Source organism: Rhinolophus hipposideros (assembly GCF_964194185.1).
Source record: "Rhinolophus hipposideros genome assembly, chromosome: 10".
Taxonomy (NCBI): Eukaryota; Metazoa; Chordata; class Mammalia; order Chiroptera; family Rhinolophidae; genus Rhinolophus; species Rhinolophus hipposideros.
Window position 1 is genome coordinate 9,754,842 of NC_138056.1, and position 24,338 is coordinate 9,779,179.

General features: G+C 39.3%; 1 protein-coding gene across 1 annotated transcript; it reads right to left on the reverse strand.

The window, feature by feature from the left end:
* Positions 1–8,552: 8,552 nt before the first annotated feature.
* On the reverse strand, positions 8,553–21,760 carry MS4A1 (membrane spanning 4-domains A1). The gene is made up of 7 exons (XM_081062823.1): positions 21,551–21,760; positions 15,490–15,667; positions 14,927–15,046; positions 13,426–13,482; positions 11,613–11,849; positions 10,514–10,615; positions 8,553–9,624 (listed from the first exon to the last, which is right to left on the reverse strand). The coding sequence occupies exons 2-7, from the start codon at positions 15,649–15,651 to the stop codon at positions 9,406–9,408; spliced, it is 897 nt and encodes a 298-aa protein (XP_080918949.1). The 5' UTR covers positions 15,652–15,667; positions 21,551–21,760; the 3' UTR covers positions 8,553–9,405.
* Between the last annotated feature and the right edge of the window lie 2,578 nt (positions 21,761–24,338).

Below are 24,338 nucleotides of genomic sequence, written 5' to 3' on the forward strand. Positions count from 1 at the left end.
TTTGTGTCCCCAAAACTGTTTCTGATTAGTTCATTCACATAGTCTTTTCTTTAGATTCCATATATCAGTGAGATCATATGGTACTTGTCTTTCTCTTTCTGACTTATTTCACTTAACATAATGTTCTCTAGATCCATCCATGTTGCTGCAAATGATAAGATTTCTTTCTTCTTTATGGCTGCATAATACTCCATTGTATAAATGTACCACAGCTTCTTAATCCAGTCATCTACTGATGGGCATTTCGGTTGTTTCCATATCTTGGCTATTGTGTAAAGTGCTGCAATAAACATAGGAGTGCATACAGATTTTTGAATTGGAGTTTTGGATTTCTCTGGGTAGATGCCTAGGAGTGGAATTACTGGATCATAGGGTAGTTCCATTTTCAGATTCCTGAGATACCTCCATACTGTTTTCCATAGTGGCTGCACTAATCTGCAATCCCACCAACAGTGCACTAGCGTTCCCTTTTCTCCACATCCACGCCAGCATTTGTTGTTTGTTGATTTATTGATGATAGCCATTTTGACTGGAGTGAGGTGGTATCTCATTGTGGTTTTTATTTGCATTTCTCTGATGGTTAGTGAGGTTGAGCATTTCTTCATATGTCTTCTTGCCTTCTGTATGTCCTTTTTAGAAAAATGTCTCCTCAAGTCCTCTGCCCATTTTTTAATTGGGTTGTTTGTTTTTTTGGAGTTGAGTTGAGTAAGTTTTTTATAGATTTGTGATATTAATCCCTTATCAGATATATCATTGGCAAATATCTTTTCCCATACAGTGGGATCCCTTTTTGTTTTATTGATGGTTTCCTTTGCTGTGAAAAAACTTTTTAGTTTGCATATCATTATTTTTAAGATGCACCATTATTTATAGAACACCAAGAAAGAAAAATATTGCCACTGAACTTATGGCACCATGAGATTGCAAAGGTGTTATAATGTGAAAAAATGTGAAGTATGCAATCGATGTTAAATGGTGTATCGTTTAATGAAGAGCAAGATTTTCTGTTTTAGTCTCAAGAGACACAATAGGAGAAAGGATGAGGAGTTTGTGGTTAGGCTGAAGTTTGAATGCCAGCCCCTTCTTACTAGCTGTGTGACCTTGGGAAGTAATGTTTCTTTAAACTCCATTTCTTTATCTGTAAAATGCAGTTGCACCCATCTCAACTGTGTTGAGGTGAGGAATAACTCATTTGCTGGATAAAATGCTTCCCCCTAATGCCTGTCCCATGATGTGTATTTAACAAAAAGCAGTTTCTCTTCCTCTTATTTATATCAGTGTATTTCTCGCCTTCCTTTAAATCAGTTTCCTCTTCCCATGCTCTCATGTGTGGGCGTGGTTCTACCCTGAGATGCCTTATGGAGGGCAGTCTCAGCCACAACAGAGCAATGCTCTTTCTTGCCCTCGCTGTTTCCTCGCTCTTTGTCCTTCTCCCTGTCCTGCTGGTTGAAACGTAGTCTTCAGGGATTCATCACCGGGATTGCTGTGCACCCTGACATAAGCAGGGCGGGGTCCTCTCTCTCTGGATGTCTCACCCATCCTTGGTTTTACTTCCTTTTGTTAAGAAGATGACCTTTTTGCTTCCATCTTAACCCCTGATGTCCTGTAAAGTCTCTTGTGGGCCACTGCATTGTCCACTGCATAGCCCAAAAGAGCAACTCTCATTTCTCCTATTACGGAAAGTAGTGTGGCTCAGCAAGTTTCTCCCTCCCATCCAGTGTCTTCCTCGTAGATAATGCTATAGAATGTTGTTAAATATTGCCTCTTCATTTTCTCTTTTGTTCCCTCTGATAATATTCTAATCATATCCTCTTAATGTATTATCTCTTCTCTGTCACCGACTCTACTCTCTTTATTAAATGATCTCTTCAAAGGGATTCACTTTATTTTGTTTCTTCAGAAATTACATTACCTACTTTCTTTAAAGGTGCCCCTCTCAAAAAAAGAAAAAAAAGAAAAAAGAAAAAGTAAATATAGAAAGGAAGGAAGGCAACATTTTTCCACACTGTTTGGGTTTTGTGGTTTGGTATGTGTTACGTTTCCACTATGTTTTGAATACTTGATGTTATTAATTTAGTAAAAGCACAAACAAAAGTAAAATCACATTTTAGTGGGCAGAAAACAAAAGAAATTCAATTAATATATTAGAATACTATTTCATTTCACTAACAAGAAATTATTGAGATTACATATAATTTTCTGCTTAATTAATCAACCAGGAGGGTGTGTAAGACTGAGTGATAATTTATTTAAATTTTTCTAAATTTAGTGCACACCATATGCCTGTTGTTTGGAGGGGACTGTATATCTTAATGACAAACTACAAAGAAAAAATTGTCACACATGAAAACAAAATATTGAAATCCCTTTAATTCAATATTTCACTGACTTCTAATGTAAACTTGTCCAATAAAGGGGTAAAAGAAAAATAAAACCAAGTGAATGCTTATATTTTAATAGATAAATGAAAAGACAGATCTGTAGATAGCTAGGTAGATATATAGTCAGAGTCAATTTTATTGTTCAGCAGGGTAAATGGGTAAAATAATTTTGGCATTTCTAGTGATGGACTATTATGCAACCATTAAAATGGGAGTCTAGAAAGATAAAAAATACATACATGAAACCCAATAAATGTTATGTAGAGAAAAGAATATGTCTATGGATTAATATAAAAACAAGTAATCATAAGCAGAACTGATTTTTCAACCATCATCATTCAGTAAATATTGGTTGAGGACCTACCATGTGACACATATTCTTTTAGGTGCTGGATTTTTAGTGGTAAACATGATAGACAAGTCCCAGCTCTCAGGAATTTGTATTCTAGGAAAGAGAGAGAGAGAGAGAGAGAGAGAGAGAGAGAGAGAGAGAGAGAGTGAGAGAGAGAGAGAGAGAGAGAGAGAGGATAGAAACATCAGATGGTGACAAGCAGGTGCAGGCTCCAGGCAGAGAATTAAGATGAAGTGGGAGGGAGTGTCTAGAGAACAGGTGAAATTGGGTGGTCAGAAAAGGCCTGTTTGAAGAAGTTGTGTGTTGTTTTTTTTTCTTGTCACTTCCTCAAAATTCTCAAAATATTGTCTTTACAAGACAAAAGTATATTTCCAAAGGTATTTAAAGTGATCACTAGTTACTAAATTACCGTATCTTAATTATTTGGGTTTCATTAGAATAGTGGTTCTCAAAGAGTGATGCAACTTAGAAAAATGTGCAAGTTTGTAAAAAAATCCTCCTGCTCCAATGGAGCCCAGAAGAATGGGTAGAATCTCTGAGCTGGCACTCAGGTATCAGGAGTCTTAACTCTCCAAGTGAGTCCAATGTGCAGCTGCAGCTGAAAACTAGCAGTTTAAAAAATGTCATTCATCCTAGCTCTGTCAATGCTTAAAGTGCCTGCATAAAACTTAGTTCAGCTGATATCTACTAGTCCTTTAGTTTCCCCAGTCAGTGATAACCTTTTCCAAATTTGCCTATCAGAGATTTCCTAATTATATTAATAAAATTTTTCAGAGGACTTAGGAAAGAGAATGTGTTTACAAGGTGTGGCCATTCCACATTGGCAAACAAAAGGTCCATAAATAATACATCCTGGATGCAGCTCAACTTGTTATTTCGACAAGCACCTAATTCAAGTTTACATAAAAGAAAAAAAAAATGTACATTTCATGTAAGTTTTAATAAGGTTTCCTACCATCTTGTGACTTGGATTGTTCCTGTCATAAACTTACATTCACCGCAGCTGTTTCCTGCAAAACGCAAAAGCATAACTTTTACAAGTTTCATTTCCTGTAAAGATAAAAGCACAGAGAGTAGTGAATAGATCTCTGGGCAGCTCTTTTACTGCGGAAGCTGATGGAAAAATGGTGTCAGAGTTATTGACACTTGAGAGCTTTCTGTCACTTTAGGACCAGCCCCTTCTCTCTTCCTTGATCTCATCTGGTCCATGGAGCAATGTTGCTCTTGTCATTGATACTGCAGCCCACAAATTTGTTTCTACTGTGTTGGCTATAGTGGTTGTTCCTAGCAAAGCTGGGAAAACACTGGTTTGAAGATTAAGGACGTTGCAGAAGTCACACACAATGATCAGAAAGTTGTTAGAATGTCAATAAGTTGGAAGTGATACAATGGAACCCTAGCTTTTAAGTGAACAGAAGTGCAAACTTTGCAACGTCCGCTTGACTACTCACTAGTGACAGCAGATTAATGCATTTGAATGATATAAATTCTACAGAGGCAGGGATTTTTGTCTGTATTGTTCTCTGCTTATATCCTCATCACTTAGAACAATACCAACCACATGGTAGGTGCTCGATAAATATTTGAATTTCCCTAATGAACACAACCTTGTACCCTTGTGTGCCTGCAGGTTTTAGACCACCAACCATGCTGGATAATTCCTTGCCCTGCTTCTCACTCAACCCACTGAATCATCTCTCTCCTTCCTTTTATAACTAAACATCCCCAAAGCAGGGTCTGTTTTCACGGCACAAATGTTTTCATGTCACATTCATTTTTCATTGAATTGCAGTCTGTCTTCTCTTCTTAGTACTTTTCTAAAATTGTTTCTTCTAATGCTGCCAGTGACTCCTAATTGCTGAATTCAATGACCTCTAGTCAATCCTCATTCTTTAGAATTTCTTAACCTGCTCTGCTGCCTCCTTGCCCTTTGAGACACTTGTCCTTCCTTAGCTTCCAAGACAGGAGACTCTCTTAAGTCCCTCTCCTACTTTATTAGATGTCCTCAATTTCATCTTCACTAACTCCACTTTCTTCGACAGCTAATGTGTTCATTCCTTACAAAGTGTCACCCTCTTCTGGGAACTTTCATTCATTCCCACGACTATCCATTTCAGGTGAATACTTTGTGCCATTCCATTTTCAATCATGTTCTCTCATCTGATTTGCAAACTAGCATTTCCAGATACTTGCAATAATGAATCTTCAATCTACAGTGTAAAATTATAGAACCAGCCCAATCTGAGTTTATGATCCAATTCCCAGGCTTCTCCTTTCTCAGCTTCTGATCTCTCTCCATTAGCACCATCACCAACTGACGCCCTTCCTACCCCACCCCCATTATCCAACCTCAAAGCTGAGAGATGTCTATGATTTCTTCCTCATTTTCACTCTTTATATATAATAAAGTTCTCCACATCCATTAAGTCCTGTCAACCCCAAAATATCTCTAAAATATGCTCCCTTTTTTCTAGTCTTTAATTTAGGTCTAGTTTCTTATTTACTCTTGCTGTCTCACTTATTTTCTGAACTATTTATTATAGTTACTTCCCTACTCAAACACCTCCAGTAATCCCCTAATGCTTTTGGATTAATGTCCAGATGCCGTGGGCATTTAAGACCCTGCATAGTGTGGTCCAAACCTTTCTCTACTGTCTTAACTCTGATTACACTCTGATTCAACAATGATACATCCAGGTTATTCTGTTCTTGCCCTGAACATAACTAGAATATTTCCATGTTCATCCTGTATAGGCATTGCTACCTCTACCTGAAATATTCTCTCCTTTTTATCTTGCTATATAATTTCTACCTATTCTCTGAGATTCAAGTCAAATCCCTCCCATGCCGTGCGATTTTCCTCTGATGCTCTAGCCTCATTGAACTCACTCCTATTCTGTAATATTATTGAGCAATTATTTTGTGCTAGGCACTAGGGCATTTTACTGTTATTTAGTCCTTCCTGGTTGTCTCATGTCACTGGTTATCTCTTTTAAAATTATTTTTATTGGAATGTAATTCACACACCATAAAACCCGCCCTTTCACAGAGTTTTGTAATATATTTACATAGTTTTGCAACCATCACCACCATATAATTCCAGAATATTTTCATCACCCCCAAAGGAAACCTGAATTAATAAACGGTCACTCTCTTTCCCACCCCCACCAGCCACTAGCAACCATTAATCTATTTTCTGTTGCTATCATTTGCCTACTATGGGCATTTTATATAAATGGAATCATATAATATATTGTTTCTTGTACTTAACATGATGGTTTCAAGGTTTATCCATGTTGTGGCATCAATCATTCCTTTTGATGGCGGAATAATCTTTCATTACATGGATATACCACCCTTTCTCTATTCATTCGTTATAGACTTTTGAGTTGTTTCCACTTTTTGGCTACTATGATGATGCTTCTATGAACATTTGTATTAAAGTTTCTGTGTGATCATATATTTTTCAGTTCTCTTGGGCATATACCTCGTTGAGGACCACTGAGTCTTATAGTAACTTTGTTTAGCTTTTTGAGGAATTGCCAAACAATTTTTCAAAGCAGCCACCCCATCTTACAGTACCACTAGCAACGTATGAAGGTTCTGCTTTCTCCAAATCCTCACCAACGTTCTTTACTTTCTTTTTGATTGTAGCCATCCCCATGAGGGTGAAGTTGTGTCTCACTGTGGTTTGGATTTGCATTTCCCTAGTGACTAATGATGTTGAGCATCTTTTCATGTGCTTATTGATAACCATTTGTATGTTTTCCTTGGAGAAATGCATATTCAGATTTTTTGCCAGTTTCATACTTGGCTTATTTGTCTTTTTATTGTTGGGTTGTAAGCTTTCTTTATACATTCCGAACACTAGACCCTTATCAGATATATAATTTGCAAATATTTTCTCCGCTTCTGTGGTTTATAGTTTTACTTTCTTTACAGTGCCCTTTGAAGCACAAAAGTTTCTGATATTGACAATATCCAATTTATTATTTTCTTTGCTGATGCGTTAGGTGTCATACCTAAAACACCATTGTCTAATCTGAAGTCTCAAAGTTTACACCTATGTTTTCTTCTAAGAGTTTTATAGTTTTAGCTCTTACATGTGGGCTTCTGACAGACTTTGAAGCCACATTTTGAATAATGAGAAGAGGAAATACTTATCTTGATCATGGTCTCTGCAGCTTCAAAAGTGATTTGCAAAAAATAAAAAATAAAAACCAAAAATTTGGAAATACCCCAAGTATCCAGTTATAGAAGAATGGTGAATTCCATATTGAGTCAATGAAGTGCTAAGTTGCAACTAAAAATAATACTTATGAAAATTATATATTAATAAGGTAAAATATTTATGAAAACAGGTTAAGTATAAAAATCAGATTGTATTCTACAGTAATGATAGCTGGGTAAAATGATGCATTACTATGAACTTGGGTCATCAACCATCCTGGTTTGCCTCAGACTGACTATCTGGGTCTTAACACTGAAAGTCCTGCATCCCAGGAAATCTGTCAGTCTCTTTATGTCCTGGACAAACTGGGGTCGTCAGTCACCCGGCTGTGGACAAACTGTCAGAGGGATAATTGGGGAGAAGGTCATAGCAAGGATTTTCATTCTTTTTTAACAGTGGACGTTAACAGTGTCTCAGATGTTAAGGAATTACTTTAGATCAGTCAAAATGAATTATTTGAGTTCATAAAATTGAATAAAATAAAATTCTTAAGGAAACCATGGGTTTGGATCCTCATAGATATTACAAAAGTGGAGAAAATAGGCTAGAAATAAGATCTTGTCTTTTTTGAAGGTTTTCTCATTAGTTTTTTTCCCTTGAGTCTACCATTGCCATGCTCTCTCCCCTTTCCTCTATTCAGGGAAGGAGTGCCTGCCATATATTTCAGTCATGTTCTGGAGTGCAGAGCATGAGAAATGCATTATTAGTGACCTAGTCCAGCAAAATTTTCCTTGGGAATGTGTGTGTGTAAAAATATACTGAGATGAAAAGTTAATGTCCTGACACCTCATGGTTCACACCCAGATTGGGGTTGTGTGAAGTATGAACTTAAAGTTCTAGGAGCCTCTCGTGGTGTGATGCTACAGGAGAAAGACGCCCGGGGAAATACCATGTGGGAATCACCTGTTGCAGACACGAACACAAATACCGTTTGACTTATTCAAAGCTAATTTTGAGGACTTTCCATAGACAGAGAAATATCCTATCTCCTTTTTTTCTAGTCAGGAAATATCTTCCAGCGGTGGCCCTTTCCAAAGTAGAAATATACAGGGAGTGAAAGTTACACTGTCTGTTTACCTGCCATAATCTGGAAGCACTCAACATGTAGCAAATGCACAAAGGTAGTTGATAAACTACCGTGACATCTTCCTAGGTTAACATTCTTTCTCTGTAGGGTACTAGCATCTCTGAATATGAACAAGAATTAAGAAGTAGGATAGCTATTGCCTGAGATTTGGCATCGTAGCTGATCAGGTTGTTGTGAAGCATGATCTTCTTTCTTAGACTGTTCATAGCACTCAGTGTCTACATCTTAGAATCTGACAGCTAATTACATATTAATGATGTAAGTAGTTCTCAAAGGTGGTGAATGTCTAAGTCTTCTTATTCCCAAGGGAAAAACCCGATTTCTGATTCTTTTGTGTCTCGCTCAACACCTGTTTCGTGCTGGTCAGAGAGTAGGTGCTTGACAAAACCCGTTGACTTAGCTCTAGCAGGCATTGGATAGGCAATTTGGTTATTTCAAACATTATAAGATTTGAGTAATAAGATCTGGATATGAAACAAGACTCTCAAAATTACTAGTTGTGACCATTGACAAATTACCTTTACTTATTTACAAGTTACCTAGCCTTTTTGAATCATTTTTTCTTGATCATGGAAGATCAAATGCAATTATTTAATAAAAGACTTTGTGAACTGGAAATTATTCTACAGATATAAGTGTTGATTATCATTTGAGATTTGGATACTCATGGCATTTTCCTTTCATTCTTTCTTCTTTTTCCTAAAGGTAGGTCAACAATGGAACCAAGAACCTAGAGCAGGAGTTAGGGAAACAAGACAGAGACATGTCCATGCATAAGCTGTACTGTTTGTCTAAAGAAAGGATTGGGTTTGTCCACTTAGAGCTTCTCTGATGGGCTGTGGAGGCTCTAAGAATGTGCCACAGTGTCACCGCTATAGATAGACAGATAGAATAGGTTCCTTATTGCACCTCATTATAATTATATTTTACTCTCCTTAAAACAATGGTGCAAAGTGACTCCATCAAAAATACAGATTAGAAATCATTGAGGGATGGCATGGAGCAGTAATTTATCTTTTGCATCAGGTGCAGAGTTTCCCTGTTGAGAAGGGAAGAAATGAAAAGAAACTGCTGCTGCTATTACTACAGCTTATCCAAGGCAAAGGAAATCACATTCTGCCTTTTTATTTTAATGTAAGAAAGCTACTCCAAACAAGAAACGTTCTGACACAATCTGCTAAATGGCTATATTCTCTGGATGGGGGGGGGAGGGTGTGGTCACTCCATGCAAAGACCAAAGAGAAGTGTGGAGGATACATGCAGAGTGCTTCAAGAAATGGGGGTAACTATGTCTCTTGGAAGCTATGAACACTAATGCTTAGAAAAGGGAAACAGAAAACAAAAACAGGGTAGTTTAAGGGGCACCATCATTTTCTATTGGTGAGGAGTCCTGATTTGGTGGAGGTTCTGGAAAGTTTATTTCTGTTCCTTCTTCTTCATCTTCTTGGACTGGAATAATTTCAATGTCTTCTTCATTCTTTGGTTGGGAAGATATTTCAGTCAGTTCCACCACTTCTTCTTTTACTTCAATTGCCTGTGGTTTTTTTTCTTCAGCCGACAGGAGAACAACATTCTAGAACACAAAGTTAAACAAACTTTTCTTGACCTTTATCTTTGGCACATTTCTCAACAGTCTCTACGGATATTTATCAACTACCTTCTCGTTTTTATGCTATTTAGGTTGTTTGCTATGTGCCTTCAAGTGCCAGGACTGATTTCCCAGGTGCTCAAATCCTTCTCCAATCACTTATCAAGATTCATCCTCAAGGTCAAGAGTGACTTGCCATTTTGCCTGGAATGATCATGCAATATTTGGCAAAGAACACTGCCATAGCGGAGGACTTGAGATTTTAGTTTTGCTTTGTCTTTATTGGAGAGAACCTTGAGAAAATAATTTTCTCTCTCTAATCCTATTTTTCCTCATGTGCAAAATGAAAGAATTAATGATGATTTCTAAATTCTGTTCTAAATCTGACATTCTATGGTTCTGAAGACATTGATAATAGATCTATTATGAGGATATTCCTATCTCCCATTGTGGAGCCTCTTTGAACCTATTGTTTAGGAAGAGGGATTGGATGAAAAGCTGGTGGTAGAGGGTAGCAGAGAGGAATGCTGAGAAATAAAGTGAAAGAACTAGTGGGTTTAACCAGGCTTCATGCTTCAGCCATCCTACTTTTACACATTAAGTGTGGAATCAAGTTGGATGCCTGAGTCAAGCAGAACTCAAGGTTAGTAAGAGGGTGCCCATATTATAGAACTATATCACCTGTCTAAACCAACTAATTTCAAATTTCAAGACATTTTCCCTCATTATTGGTATTTTCTGCTTTCCAGAAATATGCCAAGGCCATTTTTCATGAAGCTCCCAAAGTCACATCAGATCACATTCTCTATAAATGATCTTTTGTAAGACATGATTTTCCTTGAGGGAGGCTGGGGACACAGTGGCTACCACTTACAGCTTTGGATCTGGAGCATAGTTTCTTCCATTCATTCTCAATCGTGCCAGCTGTCACAAGCTTCTGGAGAAAGGCAAAGATCAGCATCACTGCAAAAATGCTCTGCAAAACAACAGAAAAATGGTGAACATGTAGTCATGAAACATATAAGAATATGGTAGGTGCTCAGTAAATGACTGTTGACTAAAATTAAATGAAAAAGATAAAATCTTTAGGTGAGTAATGACTAACTGTAAAAACTACTAGTATCTTTCTAACCTTAACCTTTAGCAGAACTCCTGACATACAACAGATAGTTAACGCATGTTGCTGATAGAAAGCTAGGCAGCAATAATTAGTTGAAGAATCAATTTTATGTAGGAAAGAATAATTCCTGAGTCTCAAATTAAACCATATCCAGCTTTATTTAGGTGGCATCACACCGAGGAAACCTCTTTCGACTTGGGAGATGCATTTTTTCCACCTTCAAACTCTGTACTAAAAACTCCTTGAGGCAAAAGATATTCATAACAATTTAGGTAGTTCTTCAATGTTTATCTTCATCAATAATAATAATAAATATTAATACCATTACTAATATTAATGTTAAAACAAACATTTATATTGTATTTTTAATGCACCAGACACTGTTCTAAATGCTTTACATGTATTAACTCATCCCTCAAAACAGATTAACAAGGTAAGTAAGTACTGTTACCTTCCCCGTTCTACAATGGAAAGTGAGACAAAGTGTGGTGAAAATTCTTGCCCAAAGCCATATAGGCAACAAGTAACAGGTCAGTAGCTACTCGATGCAATAGCATTGAGTCTGGATCTAGACTCAATAAAATAATAAATAAAATATAATAAAATAATATAATATATATTATATTATATATTATTATATATATCTCACATATATATAATATATAATATATATAATATATTACATATATTATGTAATATTATATATTATGTATCAATATATTAAAAATGTTGATAATGATACTAATAATATTAATAATAATATTAATATGTTATATTATATATTATATATATAATAAAATATAATAAAAATGCCACACTTCCTCTATGAAAAGAAATCAAATTTCACACTTACCAAGAACGCACATCGAATGCTGTGACAATATGGCAGATAGGGAGAGTTTTTATCAGAGGGGTTAGCTGGTTCACAGTCGTAGATGTCAATATCTGACGCAGAAGTTTTAATAACGTCCAGCCTCTCCACTTTAAAAAAGTGGGAAATTGTAATATTAAATATGTCCAAGAACAAAAGAATTATTCCAGAAATGGCAGCAAAGAGGCTCAGTGAGTTCATTATCATTTTCCCTTTGACCTGCAATGGAGACATAAAGAGTTACTACTTGGGTTTGATTTCATTTGGAGAATATAAGCTAGGAAGGAATTCTAGATCTCATTTCTCTGACTCACAAAGGTACTGCACCTAAATCATCCTGTTTCATACTTCTCTCAGTCGTTTTTAGTCTCTTTGTCACTGTACAACAAAAAGCTTCATCTCTCAGTCTTCTTCCTTTCTCAGTCTTCCCTATCTCACTCATTTTATGCCATCACCATCCAATCAGTTTATCAAGAAAAAAATGTAGGAGTAATCCTTAATTCTTATAAATTGTATCCTTGCACTTCCTTGCACTGCCACTGCCACCATCCTAGTAGGCACTCAATAAATATTTGTTGGGTAATGGAAGGTAAATAACATTCAGATCACATCTGTCTGCATAAGAGGTAGAGGGAAGAGAGAGAAGGCGGTCCTTCCATCTCAATGAAATGGGATGGTATTGTGGGTATAGGTGGAAGAAAGAGCAGACAGAACCCTCTGTGGTGTGGACCGTCAAGTGGAGACAAACAATAGCAAGAATAACAACGCCTGCTTCCTATTGATGTAGCTTGCAATGAGCCCCAGTCAGCCATCTTTCAAAATAAAATTAGGGCTAATGTCTCTGGTAGCACAGGTAAAAGGACGTCAGTGAGTGGGAGTGTTCTACCTTGCAAGGGTGATAAAAGGTCAAAATAGGAAAATATATGTGACAAGTACTATAATGATATGAGATTATTGATGATCATTTTAGTCATTATTGATGATCACATATTTCATCCCTGACTATGTTACCTACCGTAGCACTGGCTGTATTTAGAGAACAAAACAACTTGACCTGCATAAAGATTTTTGTTTTTTCTTTTCCCCTAGAGAGGAGCCATCTTAATCCCCTCAGGCCCTCACTGACTTTGGAAGTCAGACTCCAATAAGTAACAGCGTAGCAAGTGTTAAAAAGTTGTAGGAGGAAACTTGCTGGTAAGCTCTTGACCCATACAGGATAGCAGCTCTTCCTGGTTGTAAATATGTCCCCAGGGGTTATATGAACAAGACCACTGTGTATCTTTATAGCTTCTGAAGCACTTTCCTCTATATGACTCCATTTCATCCTGATGACAATTTCATATGGTAGCAGGGACTGTTATCTCCATTTTATAGGTGACAACTCAGAGGACATGGAGATGAACTGACTTGCTCAAAGTTAAAGTGCAAGGTTAACTAGGACTTGACTCAATCACAGCACTGATGAGACAGTTGTCCTAAATGGTGGCCTGAGAGAAATGACACAGCTTTTCAAGAGTTCCGAGTCTAACACAGCATTGATCAGTTGTAAGTTCATAAGAATGTTCTTCATCAATCAGCCTTTAATTCTGTTTCCATGGACACATTTCAAGGAGATCTCATTTCTAAGTTTTTCATACATGAAATTACAACAGCATTGGAGAGGATCTTTTGCCTTTTAGGGTTGAGAGAACTCAATGCTACTATGATTCCAGAAGTCTTTAAGGTCCTACTTTTCAACTGAGAAATTAGATACTTCTCTCATGTGTGTGGGAAAGGAGAACATATGGTTACTTGCCAAACTCTTCCTGGAGTTTGTCTTCTCTGCTGCCAGGAGTGATCCGGAAATGATATACTGTGAAAAGAGAGGTGGTAGGTGGGGCAGGGTGTGGGAGAGATGGGAGAAGGGGCCCAGGGGGATTACTTTTTAACATTGAGAACTGGTTATAAAAAGAGCTATCCACACTGTCAACCACTTTCACTAAACTGTCCAGCCATTTTTATTGGATTCATTTATTTTTCAGCAGTTATATTTCTCCTTTATTCGGGTTCAACTACATTCAATCCATGCCTTTTATTTAACCAACTGGGGAGCTGTGACTAGGAATGTAAGACCAAAAAGGCAGAATTCACATTTCTATGTCAATTAACAGTCACACTGTGAACTTAGAAGTCTTATTTTCTTACTTTCTTTTTCTTTCTTTCTTTCTTTCTTTCTTTCTTTCTTTCTTTCTTTCTTTCTTTCTTTCTTTCTTTCTTTCTTTCTTTCTTTCTTTCTTTCTTTTTTTCTTTCTTTCTTTCTTTCTTTCTTTCTTTTCTTTCTCTCTCTCTCTCTCTTGCTCTCTCTCTCTCTTTCTTTCTTTCTCTCTGTCTCTCTCTCTCTGTCTCTGTCTCTCTGTCTCTCTCTCTCTCTCTCTCTCTCTCTCTCTCTCTCTCTCTCTCTCTCTGTCTCTGTCTCTTTCTTTCTTTCCTTCTTTTCAGTTTGTGGAATTGCTCTTTGGAGTTCATAATTATTTAAATGACTTGGATGCCAACGAAGAATGTAGGAAATACTTGACCTGAGAGTCATAGGCATGCCATTAAAATGTTGGCTGCTATAGGAAGTAATGATGATTATTTCTCATTTTCCTATTCTGCTCTTCAAGCAGTAAAATGGAGAAAAGTCTTGTTCTAATCTGTCTCCCCTTGTTCTGAAAATTTCAATCCTGGACTCATTTTTTATAATAGCAACTATGAAAGTGTAATGGTGATACAAACACCACTGCCCCATACCACACCCAGACAGGATTACAAGCTTGGAAAGCATGTACACCGAAACAGCCATAAGGAATGCTGCTCTCCTGATAAGCAAAAGGAGATCTGTTTGGGATGGGATGGGACTAATTTCACCATGTGCAATTAGTAATTAAACAGATTTATAGGGAAGAAGGATCAGTTGGGAGGAAGTGGGCTGCTCCTGCCTGTTTTGCTTTCTGAAACACCATGCTATACAATCCAAATATCTAGTGCTTCTCCCCTCCCACTCCCCAATTAACTTTGGAGAGGACATGCTTCCTTCCCTGTGTAGATCCATGTAGGGCATCTTTCTCTGACTTCACATGAAGCATGACCACCAACTCTCAACCATTGCATTAATGCTCGATTTAGTCAACTCTCTTTCTAATAAATTACTTGAACTTGATAACCTATTTCTAATCCATACACTTTTCTCAACACTGAAATAACCTGGTATGTTCCTGTGGAGCTTTTGAACATTTTTGTCTGCATCACTCCCCGAATGATTGTTAGTTTTTACTCACCCCAATTCCTCCCCAGAGAGGGTACCACACAGCTACACAGAGAGGCGTGTAGACCTTTGCATGGATCATCAGGAGACCACCTAGGGCCATGTGGAATAACCCATTCATAATCTGGACAGCCTGGGGAGAAAATGGGGCACTGATGGATGAACGGAAAGCATCAACAAGTTAGAAAACAAAGATGAGGCTGGAAGCCAAGGCTCCTGACTGGAGCCTGTATAAAATGTTCAAAGGAAGTGGTGAAGGCGCTAAGATGTTTGTCTTGTTCAGATCCATTTTCCCCACCACCTGGGGCATTTCCAAGACAGATATGCCCAGGATGCTGGCAATGAACTGGGATGGGAGACCCCTAAATATGCAAGCCTCAAAATCAACAGAGGCATAAGATCGCCATGATAATGTCTCTGTACAACCCTGATTTGACCCACCGTGTCAGACAGAAAGAACACCTCAGGTTGGGTCAAATACTTTCAAGTTCCATTGAGTTCTGTACTTGGTCTACAGCACCTGCTTCTGCAGGCCAGAGCATCCCCAGGATATGGAACGGAGGGCAACGGACTCACCCCCAAAGCCTTGGATTCTCTTATGAAGAAACCTTGTGTGGGGCCCACCATGGAGGGCATTGTCCTGGGAAATATTTTTTGAACAGGTTGCATGGCAAGAGGTCGTTTCATAGGAGAATCTGCTGGGAAACCTCCACTCATTGAATTTCTGGGTGTCGTCATTTCACCTTCAAAACTCCTAAAAATAAAACAAATAATCAAATGAGAAGAGAGAGAACAGGATGTCAGTAGTCTTCTATCTTGTATCGTGTACCTGAGTACTTTTCTCTGTATTCTCTCTATGAGTGTCACTGAGGGTAGACCTGGCCTCCTCCTTATGACTTTGGGGCTGAGGCAAGGCCTACTGCCATCTTCTAAGACAAGATCCAGAGGGGACATCTCAGGTGAGGACATATGGGCCCAGGGATTGCTGCCAGGGATTGCTACTATTTTGGGGTATACTTTGCAGAGAACACCATGCTTATATATCGGCATGTCCTGTTTGTCTCTCACCTCTGGATGCTTTGCTTAATGCTTTAATATTGGAAAACATGTTTTGTGTTGACTTATCCTTGTCCCTTTGCTTATCTGCTTTTGTGCATTGTAATGGACCAGAGGCATCGTGACAGAGTATGATGAGGACGTTTCTTGGAATCAGGAAGGGCTGATTCTAGTCTGCCCTTTACCGCTAACTCTGTGACCTTGAGTAAATCCTTTCAAGGAGGCCCTCTAAGGTTGTATGTAAGACTGTGGTCTCCTGAGTCAGATTGCCTAGGTTTAAATCAGGATTGTTCTATTTGCTGCGAAACTTCGGGCAAGGTTTTTAAATTTTTTGGGCCTCAAGTTCTTTAGCTGTAATTTGGGAATAATGATAATTCTTGTCTCATAGGGTTGCTATAAGACTTAAATGGACTGATGTTCTGTGCATGCCTTTTTGTTCAAATGTAGCTCAAATGTCAGATCCTCAGAGAAGCCCTTAATCCACAATGAACCCTCCTACTTAATTTCTCTCACAGCACCCCATTGTTTTTGCTTCATGGCACTTGTCACTGTGGGGAATTACTTTGATTATTTGCTTGCTTGCTTATTGTATGTCTCTCCCCATTAAAATATAAATTCCATCAAAGCAGAGACATTGTTCTCTCTCATAATCTAAAATTATGCCTGGATTTAGTACTTTGTTAGTAAATCTGATCAAAGAAATAAAAGTATGTAAAGCACCCATGTCTGAATAATCCTTTGTTTTTGTTGCTATTCTTGTTCTTCGTGTTATTATCTTTATGAACATTAGTTTCCATTGTTTCCATCTGAAAAATGAGAATAGTCCCCCTTTTACACACGTCATGAGAAATAAGTAAGTTAACCTATGAAAGTGCTTAGTACATAGAGAGAAAGTAGTAAATGCTATTTGTTCTTAGAATCCTTAATGTACTCATTTCTGAAGTTGGATCGTGAGTATTAGAGGACTAAGTTCCTTTCCAGCTGTAACATTTTAAGACTGCTCAACCTTCTTCACCTTGGGCTTCCTTTTGGTATTTATGTCAGTTACTTATACATGAATTCTATTAGGTCTTTCCCAGGCCCTGGAAATCTCTCTTTAGGGACACATCTTTAGTCTTGCCTTTATTGAGTACAAGTCATGTAAGGGGGCTTGGAAACCAAGACTGTCTGTCTACCTTGCTTATCTTACCAAAGTCACACAGAGCTGGGCAACTGCAGGTGTGCTCTGAGACAGGTGATTGGGAGTTTCCTGGGCCTCACATTAGGACCCGCTTTATGGTGCCAAAGAGATTTCAATCTGGCATCTCACCTGAGCCTCACAGAGTAGACAAGGGATAAATCATTGGCCCTCGTTTGTAGAGAAGGTAACAAGGACACAGAAAAGTTGGGTAACTTGTTCAAAGTTACATGACTAGTAGAGATCTAAAATAAGGACTTGGACCTATCCACTGAAGTATCTTTGGTACCAAGCTGCTTTGTCCCTTGTGAGGAATGGGAATTCAACCTATTTCACTTATGAACTTTTCCCTTCTTCAACTAGATGTGTTTTTTGCAGGGACTATAAATCAATGGAAAACAGAATATCTGTCTGGGCCATGGGCTGAAGGGAAGAGAGGAGGTTTTGAGTGGTGCTTTGCACTTGATTTTGCCCCAGCTCTAGATTATCAGATGTCATGTGGTCTTGGAGATCTGCTTTGCACGACCAACCACCCCACAAGACCACAAACAAAAAGGAATATATTAATGTAGCCCACTAGGGAGTTTACAAGTGGATTCACGTCAACAGGCAGAATTTTTAGAACTAGTCAGAACTTCAGAACCGTTCTGTTCATTTGACAAATGAGGAAACCATGGCCCAGGGATGGGACATGCATTGTTAAAGGCCTTGCACTTAGAGACAGAGCCAAACAAGAAGGCAGTCACCATGGCTCTGAGGCTGGTGCTCTTTCTGTTATATCATAGGCTAGACCACATAGAGTTGTTTACTGAGCACCTACTATGTGCCAGGGATAGTGTGTATGTATCTAGCTCCGATTCTCCCAACACCTTCCTTACTAAATAGACATTTTTTCTTTTTGCAGAGGTGGAGATGAAGGTTCAGAGAGGTTAATTAATTTTTCCATGACAAGTGTGGAATGAGCTGGGAAACACCACGCTCCTCTCCACAGGGCTTGTTTTAGTGAGAGTGATTTTTAAAGAGCAAAGGTCATCAATCATCTGGACAGAAGGAGATGATTGGAGTACTGTTGTTTTAATTTATCCTTATTTTTCAACTGCCGAAGGTTATGTATGTTTTATTGGTGAGATAAACCATTTATGTAAGCAAGTTCTACTCAGTGTGTGTTTGCACTGGCTAATGGTAGTAATGTCCATTGGGGGAAAGTATTTTCTCTGTTAAAATGATGTCTCGCTATGAAAATTATATTTCTACAAAGGCTTCAACAAATATTACTGTAAAATGGCAGTTTATAAACACAAGCATACCTGTTTCTATCTGCTGCTTCATTTTTTATGTAAATAATCTCTCTATAATGTATAGATAGATAGATAGATAGATGATAGATAGATAGATAGATAGATAGATAGATAGATAGATAGATATTTTTATGCCAGGACACTGTAGACTGACTGGGTAATGAAAAAAAATTCATTCTATTGGAATATCTAAAACTAGACCACATACCCCTAAGGGTATTGTCGATTCCTACAGCTTTGCCCCATCGAAAAAAAAGTTGTTCACAGTTACTAAACAGTGCCCTACACAGTTATGCCCAGAGGCCAGTTGGTACATTAATTGGGGTTACTAGCCATATTGGTCAAAATATGGTAACCAAAGGATTTTATTTTCACTAAACACTATTAAAAACAGGACTCACTTCATCAGACACTGACTGCCCCATTTTATTACTGCAACTTTTGCAAATTTCTTTCAATTTGTAAAAGGCACCACTGATTCTGCGTCCATCCACTGAAGAAGAGCTCACAGCCCTTAGGGGTTTGGGTTTAAGTCATGATTTTTAGGTCCACTAATTCCATCATTTACTGAGTTCAAAGCTACCTAGCTTTCATTACCTCAACTTCCTCCTTTGCCACTCAAAATAGTTTTGCATTTTTATTCTTTCCGGCCTCCTGTGTATTTACCTCTGAGGAAGAATGTTCTTAACTTCCTTTCCCTTGTCCGGTACTCCTCAGCCCCTTTCCTTCCAGCCAGACATCAGTTTTAAGAAACGGGTTATTGCATCATCAGTCTCTCTCTCTCTTCGTGGTGCTATGGAGCACAGTGGTAGTCCCACTTCTGTTGCTTGCTACTTTTGTGATTTCTCTATTCAAAGTCTTCTTTTGAGAACATGAGATAATTTGCAATTTATAAAGTACTTAACACTCAAAGAATAATTGTTATTCTTGGAATGTATTTAATGATTAAAATGTGTTGCGGTGTCCACAAATCCCAAATCTCCTTCCTTTAATCCCGCCGTGTCCCCCGCCACGGCCCAATCTGCCCTGTCCTCTAACCACAGCTTCTTAAAAGCTTATGGTTCCATTCTCTTCCTCCACTGCCTCACCGCCCACTCACTTCTCAACACATCACAGCTAGTTTCTGCCAGGGCCACTCTGTTGAAACTGCTCTCTTCAAGGACTGCTGCAAAGCCAATGGCTTTTCCTCAGGCATCATTCCTTAGACTGCTTTATTTCTGTTTCCTCTCTCACCCAGGCTTAACAAGATGGAGCCATATTTCACTCCAGCTCCTTTATCTCCCAAGTTCCATCAATGGCCAAGTCATGCCATTTCTTCCTCTGTAATGTATTTTATCTGGCAAGTGGACCTTTTTCCTACTTTTAGTGTCACCCTGTGAGTTCGATTCTCATTTCCTCTCTTGGTTTAAGCATTAAAAATCTTGCTTTTCTGCCTTCAATCTCTGTCTTTTCTAATCCACCCTCCGCAGGCTACTAGATCAGACTCCCTGAATCACTGCTTAAGCCATGCTCTTCCTGAGCTTGAACTCTATCTCTACTCCATCACAGTTCAGCTCTACCTAACTTCTTTTTTTTAATTAAAGTTTATTGGGGTGACAATTGTTAGTAAAGTTACATAGATTTCAGGTGTACAATTCTGTAATACATCATCTATATGTGTTCACCACTGAGAGTCAGTTCTCCTTCAATCACCATATATTTGATCCCCCTTACCCATGGGGTAGATAACTACTACCCCCCTCCTCCCTTACCCTCTGGTAACCACTAAACTATTGTCTGTGTCTATGAGTTTTTGTTTCTCATTTGTTTGTTTTGTTCTTTTGTTGTTTTTGGTTCATATACCACATATTAGTGAAATCATATGGTTCTCTGCTTTTAACTTCTTAAGCTCGTATCCCAGTGTTCTCCACGGGAGCCGCTGCTCCGGACATGCCTCCCTCAGTCTTCTCTGAATCCTCTCCACTGTGAAATGCTCCTTCTGCCCCTTCATTTTCACTCATACTACCCAGGAGACATTCACATCACCTGAGGCTGTTCCCTCTCTTCTCACCCATGGCAAGGACTTCTCCTTCAAAGATGTTTTCATTTCTTACTTGTCCCCAACTGTTTTCTTTCTATGTCACATTGTACCTTCTCTATTGGGGTTTAAATCCTGCAAGGGAATGTCCTACTAGGATGACATGGAGAACCTGTTTTCTCCATACATGAGCTCAGTCAATGTTAAACTGAATATTAAAACGGAACTGCTTCCTCCGAGTAGGTTTATACAAAGTTCTCGCTCAGGATGTCGGACAAAAAGGTGATGTGATCTGTGAAATGGAGCCATTTTATGGGAAGCCGGGGAAAGGAATCACATTACATACTGGTTTCAGGAAACAGTTATGACATGGTTAAAATTTCTCTATGTTCGCTTTCATTAGCGCTTCCTCTCATCTCCAGTGCCCACTCTTACTCTAGGCTTCTGTGATGGATTTGAGGCAGGATTTCATGCTCATTTTGGTGACTATCAACCCCCTCCAGAAATGTTAGCTCCTGAGGCTTAACAACATCTAAGAGTATTTACATTTAGCGGGATATCTTTGAAGACAAAAGCATTTAAAGCAAGAGCCATGGAGTTATCTTCATTATAGCCACAATTGATTATTTTCCTATTTGGTACCAGGCAACCAGTTCTAAGAGCTTCAGGAGTTTAGCTCATTTCATCTTCATACTGCAGTGGGTATCACTATTTCCCTCATTCTACAGAAGGAGAAACTTGAGGAACACAGAGGTTTAGTAAATTGGCCTGAGGTTACGTGCCTTGTAAGTGGCAGAGTGCAGGTCTGAGCCCCGTAGGGTAGAAACCTTGCTTTCATCTACATGCTGCAACCTGCTACTTTTGCAGAATGACTCATAGTTGATTGGCCAGGGTCATTCTTGAGAGAGTGGTTGAGAAAGTGGGTGGGCAGTAAGCTTTGATATCACCCCTCCACAAATCATGACTCTCAGAAAATCTGACCAGGGAAGCCCTAGAATTAAAGCTGAGAATCTCCAGTCTCCAAAACCATCCTGTGCCTTATCCATCACTCCCTTTTAGTCATTAAAACCAAGCAAATTGTTTCCTTACCTCAGTCTCCAAGGCCTTAGGGCGCAAGGGCAGATTCAGATGCTTGCTGCTGACTTCACTTCAACGGCTAGTTTCTCCAATACACAGGGCTAAGTGAGATAGGCCAAGCCTGGGAAGTCTGATAGAAACCAGGTGACAGGAAATTGGTAGCTTCTGCTACCTTGAGATTCGCCCCAATTACTTTGATTTAATCCACTCACCAGAGCTAAAGGATATACAAAAAAATTTCTGCCTTACCAGGAGGTTTCACTTCGTGAAAATGACCCCAGGGGACTGCATGGCGTACTTTACGCTACCTTAATTAGAAGAACTTAGCAGCCCCCACCCTGAAAGCAGGTGTGAATCGTGGGTCCCCAAGGGCAAGAAGGGCTCTAGAAATTCTGTCAAGATGGGCTGTTAGGACTTTTACCTTTTTACTTCACTTTTAAGAGTGAGTGGGTGGGAAGGAGGCATCCATGTGGAGAGATTTAAGAAGCAGTAAGCCCGTACACTGGGAGTGTTCTATGTGTCTGTCTCCAAATATTGTCTTCACTTGCCCACACGTTAGAGTTCTAGTGGGACCATGTATGTCTTGTGTTGGATTTAGTAGAAACGGCCTAAAAATATATGCTGGTGCTATAGAACATGTCCCCAGAAGCTTGAAGCAAGAGTTTCATATTTCGAGATATAAATTGAAATAGCACTTTTACCTACAAACCGACCTTTTTACTCCATCTGCTTAGTTCCCTCGTGTCCCCTCTTTTCATTGTGGGCTGGAGCTGTGTGGCTATCAAGCCCCTTGCTAGATCAGGTGAGGGAATGGAGGAAGCTGGTGGCCAGGGGATTGCAAACATTTGGCAGATGAATCAGAAAGTTTTGCCCAAAGCTATTGTACCCCCTGTCCCGACTATATACATCTTTTTCAGTAGTGCCCCCCTTATCCACAGTTTTACTTTCTGAGGTTTTGGTTACCCATAGTCAACCGCAGTCCGAAAATATTAAATGGAAAATTCCAGAAATAAACAATTCATAAGCTTTAAATCGTGTGTCATTCTGCGTAGCGTGATGAAATCTCGTGCTGTCCCTCTCTGGTCCATCGGGGACGTGAATTACGAGTATCCCTTTGTCCGGCATTTCCACGCTGTAGATGCTCCTCACCTACGAGTTACTTAGTAACCTCTAGGTTGTTAGATCGACTGTCCTGGTATCACAGTGCTTGTGTTCAAGTAACTCTTATTTTACTAAATAATGGCCCCAAATCACAAGAGTAGTGATGTTGGCAACTTGGATATGCCAAAGAGAGGCTGTGGGGACAGAGCCAGGAGTGCAGTTTCCAGGCTCTCGGCCTCACGTGGAAAGGTGCTGGCTCGGGTAGTAGATGGCCGTCGGCTGTGGCTAGTTGGCCGTCAGCTGTAGCAGGTTAGCCAATTGGTCACTGATATAACTGCCATGGCTACACTAGCAGGAAACGGGGGCTAGCAAGAAGATGGTGGCTAAGCTAGCAAGCGCAGATTGCAGCTAGCATGGTGGATTGCAGCTAGCAAGTGAGGTTGGTTGGCAGAGAGAAGTGGACAGCAGGTTGCGGATAGTGTGGCTCCTGCTCCCTGTGTCTCCAACCCAGCCGCCAGCGAGAATATAGTGGTATGACTCCCCTATCTGTGGTTCCGTGGGTGTTCCTTTTTGGCCTCACCATGTCCTGCGTTCTTATGTGGGGAACAGGACCAGAGACCCCCCCGTGACACCCTGCATGACAGAGGCTATAATGTGTTATGTATGTTTAGGAAAAAACATAGTATATATAGTGTTCAGTATCACCCATGGTTTCAGGCATCCACTGGGGGCATCTTAGGATGTAGCCCCCGTGGATAAGGGGAGATTACTGTATGTTCATGAGTTGGATTTTTCAATTTTCTTGTCCATTGCTTTATTTCATTAGAGACCCAGGGCTGTAGTTCAGTAATTATGCGTTTGCCTAACCTAAAAGGCTGAAATAAGGCAGCTCTACTGCTGAATCTAAGGTTCATTTATATATTCTCTCTCTGTCTCTGTCTCTGTCTCTCTCTATTTCTCCCTCTGCTTCCCTTTTCTTTAGGATGGTTTGGAATCAGAGGGTTAGAACCAATGGGTAGCAGTGGCTCTGGAGAGGCCGCTTTTGATGCAACATAAAAAAATGCCACCTCCCCACCATTGGAGCAGTTCATCACTGGAACAGGCTACCATTTGAATAGAGAACTTATTGTCATCAAGTAAGCACAAGTAAGCCATGCAGTCACTTGTCCTAAAAGCTGTAGAGAGAATAGGAGTGGAAACCTAAGATCTGTTATCCACTTAATATTCTGGTTGTGGGTCTCTGAGTATCTGCTCGAGGCCTTGAGTGGTTGATGATGGGGGTGGTAATTAAATAGGGTCTGAGTTGTGGATGACTGTGAGGCTGAAGTTTGGGTCCAGGATGATGGGTGGTTATAAGGTTGTGCCTTCATTTTAGTGAGCAGAGGAGTGGGGTCAGAACTTTGCCAATGTCTGGCATCAATGAAGCTTGGATTGGAGTCACACACCTGATTTTCCATGTCCTTGTCTCTGTGTAGGCCCCTTATTTTATTCCAAGTCTGTCTTCAGATGTTTGCTACTCTGGTTTTTGTGGCCAGTGGAATCACTTCAGTGGCTCTGTGTGTGATTCCTCCTAAGTACACTTGAAATTGAATTTTATATACAAACTTTCACTGTGTCTTTGCTGGTTTGGATCAATATATATTTCAGCATTCAGTGTATTGAAACCTCCACTACAATTTGGATTTTTCAGTGGCACTTT

What these genes read in the sequence shown, in the direction of transcription:
- MS4A1 (XM_081062823.1), bottom strand. Translation starts at nt 15,651, where the DNA reads ATGACGACACCCAGAAATTCAATGAGTGGAGGTTTCCCAGCAGATTCT. An exon ending in CAAACTCCAGGAAGAGTTTG is followed by an intron (nt 11,850 to 13,425) that starts GCAAGTAACCAT and finishes TCTCCATTGCAG; the next exon opens with GTCAAAGGGAAAATGATAAT. An exon ending in TATGCTCCAGATCCAAAGCT is followed by an intron (nt 9,625 to 10,513) that starts GTAAGTGGTAGC and finishes TTTGTGTTCTAG; the next exon opens with AATGTTGTTCTCCTGTCGGC.